The sequence below is a fragment of the Microtus ochrogaster genome, chromosome 1 (assembly GCF_000317375.1).
Source record: "Microtus ochrogaster isolate Prairie Vole_2 chromosome 1, MicOch1.0, whole genome shotgun sequence".
Lineage (NCBI taxonomy): Eukaryota > Metazoa > Chordata > Mammalia > Rodentia > Cricetidae > Microtus > Microtus ochrogaster.
The window spans coordinates 112,175,304-112,185,590 of NC_022009.1; the positions used below are offsets into that span (position 1 = coordinate 112,175,304).

Below are 10,287 nucleotides of genomic sequence, written 5' to 3' on the forward strand. Positions count from 1 at the left end.
CTTAAAAAAAAAACTCATCGAACTTTATTTTGTATGCATTGGTGTGAAGATGTCAATTGCCCTGGAACTGCAGTTTCAGACAGCTTTGGGGGAACACGTGGTGCTGCAAATTGAACCTGGGTCCTCTGGGAAAAGCAGCCAATGCTCCCAACCACTGAGCCATCACTCCAGCTCCTAGGCCCTCCTTCTTTCAGATAATGGTTTCATTGGTTTTTCAGTGAAACCCAGTATGCCACGGTGGATTTCTCTTTTCCTTGGCATTGCCAATGCCTATCATGCGTGGTCATAGGAGGTGGTGTCCGTGTCTCTACAGATACGTGGTCACTTCTCTACTTTCCCTCTCTTTTGCCTGGGCAAGCGCCACGTTGATGCACTGCAGCCACTCTTCAGCGTTCTTCTCGTCCTTGGCTTTGAAAACATAGGTCTTATTGTCTGTGAAGATTTCAAAAGCCCGGGGGAGAGAGCGGTCCCGGCGTTTCTTAGCCACAGCCTTCACACTCTGTACTTTGCTGAGTTCTATTGGGGAATCATCTGGATCATCTTTCTGAAATGAAGGGAAAGGGAAGATTGTGAGATGGTTCCTGCTGCCGCCTCGGCCCCTGGCGCTTGGAATCTTCCCAGAGGGCTGGGTCTTTTCACATCGTATGACTCAAGACCTTTCAGTTTTGGGTGCTAAGGCATCAAAGAGTCGTTAGGACAACTGAAGACAAACATTTGACTTCTAGTATAGTACCATAAGCTATCACAAGATAGCCAATTTACTGAAAGTTATTATAAATGAAAGTAGGAAAATGTTTAACTCATGGTTCTTTGATTTTTCTGTCACTTTCTAGTTATATTAACACTGTTAATAAAGCAAAAGACAGTAGTGAAACCTGGAATACTTTTACTCAAGTTTTCTGCTAGGGGAGGAGGCAGAGTGTTGAGTTTGTGAAACTTCTGGGAATAGATGTGCTCATCCTGAATTGAAAAACAGGATTCTGGTGCTTGAGTAGCTTTTAGAATCTCTGTACTAGAAGCAAACTCTATCTATAAACTTTATTAGATGTGTGTTTTAGGAAGGCAGGGGATTTGGGAAGGTCTAGGGATCTCTTGTGATACCAGAGCCATCATGTTGGGCTAGCATGAATAGTTTTAGGACAATTAAAGATGTCTAAAACCAATGAACAAATTTCACCCACTGGAAAATGTACCTGTGGTTGGGCATATTGCCAGTTGCTCTTTCCCACTCCCTCTATGACGTCACCTCCCCCTGCTTTACAATGAAAAAGCACTCATGCTCCTAGCCACAAACTTTCTATTGTGTACGTGCAGCTTGGAAAAGACTCAGGAACACTGGACAAAAAAAGCCCACAATTCAACATATTAATGTTAGGGAAGTCTTGACCAATCAAGACCATATAACCTTTCTACATCAATTTCATTAATAGATAGCCTCCCCTTTTATTCTGTGTATCTATGTGTGTGTATGTGGAAGTCAGAGGCCAGCATTGGCCTCTCCATTCTTTTGAGACAGGGTCTCTTACTGAACCTAAACCTCTTGTTTTGTTAGAATGACTGCCAGGAAGTGCCCGGCATCTACCTTTCCAGTGTCTGGGGTTAGAGACAAGAGTCCAAGAGTCACCCTCTTTCCAGGGGTGCTGGGGATTCAAACTTGTCTTTATGCTCATACAGCAAGCATTTTGCCTATTAAGCCATCTTCCTGGTCTAGCATTTCCTTCTTAATACTTATTAAATGAAGAATCATACTTAAATGCAGTCATAAGTGATATAACTTAAAAAAATGAATACTCCGAAGTTGATCACAGAAGTTAGAACAGTTATGCACATGATTTCCTTTATATCGAAAGCCACAGGGGAGGACTAGAGAGAGCCCAATGGTTAAGAGCATGTCCCGCTCTTGCTGAGGATCTGAGTTCGGTTCCCACCGTCTACATTAAGATGCTTACAACTGCCTGTAAGCACAGTTCCAGGTGATCTGCTAACATTTTCTGGCCTCCATGGGGACCTATATTTATGTATATGTGTACATATCCATACATAGACACAAAGAAATTAAAAGTAAAAGAATTCTTAAAAATGGTAGGGCAATTGCGATAAATAAGTAGGAAGAGGTAGAATAGAAATATGAGAGCAAGGGAAACAGAAGCAATGCAAATATCCCCACTAAAGACTTTGACTATGCATTTTTTTAAAAAAAGATGGATGATATTGAATTAAAGCATCATTGTATTTTACTTTACTCTAGAATTACATTTAAAGGGAAAATATATTCTTTTTATTTTAAAATGTCAAGTTTTATAACTCAACAAAAATTATAACTATTGAAACTTAGGATAAATGTGTTGATTACATTTAAAATTTTCAAGTTATTACTACAGGGACTACACAGGACAAAATTTTAAAATATCCGCACTATACACTTTCTTAGCCTAAATTGGTTTATGGTAAGTATCTGATGATAATAAATTCTGTTGAGGCCAGTCTATAGCATGGAAATTGATACACCATAACCGATGGAGAAGAGAGAGTTCCTGGAGTAATGTAAGGGGAACAGCTAGTCCACTTAGGAACGAAGAGAGAACACTGCTGCCTGGCTGACTTGTGGAAATTAAGACCATAACAACGTTAAAAATGTCCTACAGCCTTTTTAGCCTCTGTTCTCAAACATTTTTATAAAAGCCAGCCAGGAAGGCTGTGGTTGAATTTCATCAGGGTTGCCAGTCCTGGTGGGTCACTGGTGGTGATCAGAGGTATTTTGTTGTATATTGTTTCCCACTATTTGATACACATGTTCTGCCAGATTTCTACAGTGCTAACCTGTTAATCCCTGATAAAGATGTCAAACAAGTTAGCTAATCATCAAATAGCTTATTCTTTAGAATTTAGGGAAAAGTTCAAAACTGAGTTAAGAAGTATTTTAGGTCATTATTTGAGTAGTTGGGAATAGTCTCCTAGACTAATTCTGTTTTTGTCTTATGGGGTCTGAGAAACCTTGTATCTTCATATCTATTCCTGAGTTCTTGAGTAAAGGTAGGAAATTTAGATGGCCATTTTAAACACTTAGAAATGCTTCAATGTGAATTTATGCCAAAAAAAATCCCTTCTTCCTCTTTAAAGACCAACTAACTGTTTAAATTGAACATGCTGTCAAACAACCTGAAAAGCTTTTCAGCCAGAGAAAGGCCACCTATGCATGACATAGACTGAGAAACTTACATAACTTCAAAGTATCACAAAAATACTTATCTTAAATTAAGTAAAATATTTGAGGGAGGTCTTGTTAAAGCAACACTTGCTCAGAATTCATCATAATTCAGATGTGCTATTCTTGACTCTTACCAAGTAAAATATTCCAGTAATGTCTATAGTGAGAATTCTAAAGTTATAGTGCATTTATCCACAGAGAATCATTCATTTGTAAGTACTTTGATTTATTAATAAGGCAATAGTTTAGTTTATGTGATGGTTAGAGATATAGGGCAAACTGACTGAGCTAATGGGTTTCCAAAGAGCTGTGAAAACCTGCTTCTGAGTGCTCCTGTGTGTTTCCAGAAGAGACCAACACTTGAGTCAGGGGTAAGAATGATCCGCCCTCACCACTGTGGGTGGGTCAGTGGCAAAAACGATCTGCCCCCACCACTGTGGGTGGGTTAGTGGTAAAAATGATCTGCCCCCACTACTGTGGGTGGCATTGCTCCATCCACACACCGTAGAACAAAAGACAGAGGAGGGGCAATCTGTATTACCCTAATGATCTTCTCAGTATGTAAGTATAACGGCATGCTTTGTCTAAACAGGCAGAATTCTTGAGTTTGAGGCCAGTCAGGGCTACATAGTGAGACCGTCCCTCAAGAATATTACCACTATTATCACTACTACTACCACCACCGCCATCACCAGCACCATCACCATCACCACCACCACCATTACCGCTGCCACACACTGGTACCTGTGTGGGGTGGCACATCCTAGCACTCTGGAGGCAGAGGCAAGATGATCACCTTAAGTTCAAGGCTAGTCAACGCTATAATAAGAGCCTGCCTCAATACCTCCCTGGATAGTGTCAGTGTCTGGGGGAACAGAAGCAGGAGCACAGTTTTACCATCACCCTCAGCAGCCTGGGGGATTTTTCTAAACTCTTAGAGACCTGAGTCAGGTCAAACTGGAACTCATGACTTCTATAGAGCAAAGAATTGCAGGCCTAACCACTCTGATGTAGAGTTGTGTTGAATAAAGATTTTAAGATAGGCTTCAGCAGGAGGCACTCAGCAGGTAAGATACCTGAGAGCCTGAGGGTGGACTTCTGAGACTCCACTGTGATTCACATAGTCATCTGTGGTGGTTTGAATGACAGTGGCCCTCATAGTCCCATAGGGAGTGGCAGGATAAGGAGGTGTGGCCTCGTTAGAGCAGGTGTGAGGTATGCTCTTTCTGCTGTCTGCTGATTCAGAGGTAGAATTTTAAGCACCATGTCTGCCTGCATGCCGCCATGCTCCCTGCCATGATGACAGTGGACTAACCTCTTAACTGTAAGACACCCCAATTCCATGTTTCCTTATAAGAGTTGGTGTGGTCAGGCTGGAGAGATAGCTCAGTGGCTAAGAGAACTGGCTGTTCTCCTTAGAGGACCCAAGTTCAATTCCCAGCATCCATATGGCATTTCACAGCTGTCTGTAGCTCTGAGATCTGACACCCTCAGAAGACATACATGCACATCAATGCACATAAAAGGAAAAATAAATTATTAAAAAAAGAATTGGCGTAGTCATGGTGTCTCTTCACAGCAATAGAAACCTCACTTAGCACATTATCTATAGGATTTTGGTGGGTTTTGAAGGAAAGAAAAACAATTCAAGTTTAAAAATGTGTTAAAAACTCACAGATTTCCCTTTCTGAAACAGAAGTTGGTTTCCGGCCAGTGTGAAATAGCGAGTTTTCCACCTCTTGATGAGCTTCCATCTCACCTGTTTCTCTTTGAGTTTCCCTTCAATGAGGGGTTGGCCATCCTGGTTTACAACTGTGGAGGGAAACAGACTGATCAAGCGTTTATTTTCCTTTATCGATTTGGCAATTGGTCCAAAGTCAGAGATGCCAAATGAACCAGATCCTGGTGAGCATATCTGAAAAGCAGCCAGTGTGGCCGGAGAGATCACTCTGTGGCTAAGAGTGCTTGCTGCTCTTGCAGAGGACCTGGGGTCGGCTCCCAGCACTCACACTGTGCCTCACGACCCCCCATAAGTCCAGTTCTAGGGGAACCCATGCTTTCTTCTGGCATCTGACAGCTCCTATAAGCACACAGTACACATAAACTCACCCAGGCACATCCAAATACATATACAGAAATAATAAATGAATAGATAATAAAAAAATTTTGAAAAAGAAGAGTGCCAATAACTTGTCAATTTAATTACACTTTTCTGCTTTGGGCCAGAAAGATCATTTTGGACACAATAAAGAGAAAGTGTTGAAAGCCCTCAATGAGTTTTTTTTTTTAAATAAGATTTTATTTTTATTTTTAATTATATATGTGTGTGTTTGTGCAGATGAGTACAATGCTCATGGATGTCAGAGGAGGGCACCAAAGCTGCCTAATATAGGTACTATGTCCTTCAGTGGATCAATGAGTAGTGCTCTTAACTACTGAGCTGTTTCTTCAGCTCCCTCTAGTGAGATGTTTTAAAGGAATTAGGTCATGATAAGAGAGTCTAGTTAGTCGTATTTAAGTCCTGACACCCAGTTCCCATGTTTCTGGACCTCTTTGATTATAGTCTTCAGTTCTGTAGATCAGATCAGAATGACCAAATTTGAAACTCTAGCCTACAATATTTAATATGTGTAATTTTATTTTCTATTGTTCTTTTTGCCCATTCATATCTAGGAAATAAAACAATATTCAAGTTTCATGTCACACAAACTACTTACAACTATCTGTAAACCAAGTATACTTAAGCCATTTCAGCAAGTGTTACCAGCTTGCTCAGCTACCTGTCTTCCAGAGCCCAGGTCCACTTGCCTAGGGATTATGCAGTCCATGGTGGGTGTCCCTCCCAAGTCAATTATCAAACAAGAAAAGATCCCACAGCTGTGCCTACAGGTCAATTGAATGGAAGCAGTTTCTCAGTAGAGGTCCCTCTTCTCTGTGTGTCAAGCTGACAACAGAGACAGCCATTGCCCCTAGCTAGCACGTGGTCATTTTTTATTCTAACTCAAAATGCTTCTTTTGAGACTTTCCCCAAGCCCAAGACAGAGAGGCCTCCGTGTGTCTGTCCTCAGAGCCCCCAGGGTTTCCTTTATGCCTGGCACCACCATTCCTGCATGGCTATTGGTGCTTACCTATTTAATACCTCCATTCCTCATTCATCTGAGAGCTTTATGAGGTAGGTGTGGGAGAATTCCCACTGGGCTACACCTGGTCTGGCCCCAGAGTGCTAGCACCTAGCCCCAATCCATCTTTTGCTTCCCAGAGGCATCTCTGAATTATATACCATTCTGATAGTTTTATTAGATTTTAATGAATCTCTAAATATAATTACTGATTCTCAGTATGCAGGAAGGGTTGTATTGCATATAGAAACCGCTGAACTTATTCCTGATAATTCAGAATTGAATTACAACAGGCAATTCAAGAGAGGAATTGCTCACTTTCTATTACCCATACTCAATCCCATACTGTGTTGCCTGGACTTTTAGCAAAAGGAAATGAGGAGATTGATCAGTTATTATGGGAATCACTGGAAGTCTCAGAATTTCATAAGAAACACCATGTAAATAGTAGGGGCTTAAAGAAAAAAATTCCCATTACTTGGCAACGAGCTAAGGAAATAATAAAAAACCGGTCCTGCTCGTTCTTTGTATAATCAAGTTCCTTTACCTGCAGGAACTAATCCTAAAGGTACACAAAGGAATGAAATTTGGCAAATGGATGAATTTCATTTAGCAGAATTTGGAAAATTAAAATATATTCATCATACCATTGATATATGTTCTGGATTTCACTGGGCATCTGCCTTAAGTACAAAAAGGGCAGATTCTATAATTATACATTTATTAGAAACAATGGCAGTAATGAGCATACCGATACAAATTAAAGCTGATAATGCCCCAGCTTATGTTTCCAATAAAAGGAAACCATTTTTTTTTTCAGGTTACAACATCGAAAGTGTTACAGGGATACCGTGTATAAATCCTACAGGACAAGCAATTGTTAAAGGATCTAATCACACTTCAAAGGAGATGCTTGTTAAACAGAAGGGGGATAGGAGGACCTCCTAGAGATAGACTGCAAAACGCTTTGCTAATTTTTGTTGTTCTTTGTTTGTTTTTTTGAGACAGGGTTTTGCTATAGCTTTAAAACCTACTCTCTCTTGTAGACCAGGTTGACCTCGAACTCGGCCTCCTGAGTCCTGGGATTTAAGGTATGTGCCACCATTTCCCGGCTACTAACTTTAACTTTAAAAACGTTTAAATGCTAATGAAATAGGATAACAACTGCTGAAAGCCATTGGATTGTTAGGGAAGGGAGCAGATAAAAATGTAGAGCTCAATAAAAATCAATAAAGTAAAAAGGGTAAGTGTGAGTTCAGGCTTCATCCCAGCCCCTGGCATCCATATACCCAAAGTCTGAAATTTTAGATGGAAGCCTCACCCCAGCTTCTGGCATCTATATACTCAAAGAGTCTGAAATGCTTGAGTTTCAAGCCCCCTTCCCTAGGAGTTGCCTCAGTCCAGACTCTACCTCTGTCCCCCAGAAAACAAACATGTGCTTCTCCAGTCCCCCCACCCCATCCCTGTCTCCTCTCCCCGGGGGAGCGTTGGTATTCATTAAACCTGGGCTTTATCTAATTCGATTTGATTTGGTCTGATTTGAACTACTGTGTTGGTGGATAACTTTTCAGTAAGGACAGTGATGAATGTAGAATAAGGAGGGATTTGGTGTGCACACACTAAGCAGTCAGGAAAAGGCTTAGCCATCTGAGGGATTTTCATCTGAGACCTCAGTGATGAGAGGCTCTCCTGTCTCCTCAGAGGCTCTGTGCTGCACCAATGACAGAAGACAGGAAAAGCATGAAAGTTCAAGTCACATTAATTGACAATCAATATTAAGGAAGGTATTCGAGTATTCTGCTGTCTTTTCTACTAGAAGCCATCTGGATTGGAGGATTACTGTCATAATGCTCTTTATAAACTTGAATCCTCTATAAACACAGTGGTTGCTTCTTTCATGCCACTCCACAACCAGCAGCACAACCACCTATACACTGGGCCATGTAGTCCCAGGTTAGGAACGGAAGATCCAGGAAGGGAAAATGGCAATGAATCAAATCCAACAACTCCCCTCCCAAATGAAAATGATTTAATGTAAAGCCTTTAATAATTGTACTTTTCTTCTCTGTGTCTTTCAAGTAATATTTAAGCACATGGACTGTGGGGGCCCACAGAAGTGGGTCTGCTCCACCTTGACCTAAGGTCAGAGAATTCAAGTCTATTCCTGCTCCTTATTTTTTTTTTTTTTTTTTTTGGTTTTTCGAGACAGGGTTTCTCTGTGGTTTTGGAGCCTGTCCTGGAACTAGCTCTTGTAGACCAGGCTGGTCTCGAACTCACAGAGATCCGCCTGCCTCTGCTGCCTCCCAAGTGTTGGGATTAAAGGCGTGTGCCACCACCGCCCCGCCTGCTCCTTAATTTTTTTTAATTAATTAATTTATTTATTATGTATACAATATTCTGTCTGTATGCCTGAAGGCCAGAAGAGGGCGCCAGACCTCTTTACAGATGGTTGTGAGCCACCATGTGGTTGCTGGGAATTGAACTCAGGACCTTTGGAAGAGCAGGCAATGCTCTTAACCACTGAGCCATCTCTCCAGCCCTGCTCCTTAATTTTTAAGAAAGGAGGTTTGACTCAGGGAGTGACTGCCTATAGGATACTTGGTCTAAGGTGTAGTCACTGCATCTCCTGCCTAAAACATCAGAATGCTCAGGAAATAATGGCTTGATGTCTTTAGTAGTGAAGCAAGTTCTGTTTGTCCTCAGTGTCATGTCAAAGCATTCTTTTGTCTCGCCCCCCCTGCCCTTTTCGGATTGGGGTATATAAGCATACGGAAAATAAATGTAGGCATATTCAGTATTCAGTGTTCACTGGATAGCCCTCCTGGTTCTATAATATGTCTCTGTTTTTCTTTCATATCTCTATTCCTCCTACCTATTTTTTTTTTCTGATCCACATGCCCCTACCCTGGAGTGTGCAAACCCCATTGAGGTTGGACCACAACAGATGTCATCTCAATGTGTGGCTATGACAATGGACCGACAGGATTTGTCACTGTATTTCTCCTCAAGGTAGAACCAATGGTTTACTTGAGGGGCCTATTTGACAGAAGCTTACTACACTGTTCACACTGCTGAAAGAGAGGAGCCATTAGAGATCAGCCAACAGGATAAGATACCCACAAAACCCGAGAGAGGGGCAACATAAATCCATGGTTCTATCAGGAACCAAGAGTGAAGGGTTTCGGAAATCTGCTGCTACCCCAAGGTCTCACTGGAGCCTAGTGAAAATTATCCCAGAGAGGAAGTCCATGAGAAGAATTGTAGGAAGGAAATGTTAGGAGGATATTAAAATAGTGGAATGTTAGAAACCAAATATAGGCATCAAAATCAGTGTCAGAGAATTTAGTAAGAGCCTAGTAATCAAGAGAAAGAAGCAGGGAGAGAAAGCGAGGGAACAGAGGAGGGAGGAAATGAGAGAAGAGACTTAATTCTTTTCCAGTTGCTAACTCTTATCTTGGAGACATTTTGTTTCTAATGTGTATAGCCTATATATTATGGGGCAAGTATATTTTAATAAGTTTTTCACCCACAGAATTTCCTTATAAACAAGTAAAATGTGATAATACTGTGTCTTTATAGCCAAAATGCTGAACTAATTTTTCCTAAAGATTATCATATTTTATTAAAAACTATGACATAGAATAATAGGACGGACAACTGGTGTCTGCAATACACAGAGGATATTCAAAGAATTTCTCCCTTCTAATTAACACATTACTTTACCCAAAGCAGCACAATTTAACTAGGGCATTCTCTAACAACCTAGATCTGTTCTTCTCCTTTAAATATCAAAAGGCTTAGAAGCTCCTTGTTTTGCAGGCTTTTCTCATCTTGAAACACCTCACTACTGCTTGTGGACAATCAAACCTCACTACATATGGACAACCATACCTCACTGCATGTGGACAACCATACCTCACTACATATGGACAACCATACCTCACTGCATGTGGACAACCA

The 10,287-nt window shown here is 41.0% G+C and overlaps 1 protein-coding gene across 1 annotated transcript in view; it reads right to left on the reverse strand.

Annotated features, from left to right (window-relative positions):
- Positions 1 to 307: 307 nt before the first annotated feature.
- Positions 308 to 10,287, reverse strand: part of Veph1 (ventricular zone expressed PH domain containing 1) — a 172,911-nt gene continuing 162,931 nt past the window's right edge. Inside the window, exons 13-14 of the mRNA XM_005344073.3 lie at positions 4,884 to 5,020; positions 308 to 544 (exon numbers count right to left, since the gene is read on the reverse strand). Coding sequence (XP_005344130.1) covers positions 308 to 544; positions 4,884 to 5,020 — 374 coding nt within the window. The remainder of the gene's footprint in view (positions 545 to 4,883; positions 5,021 to 10,287) is intronic.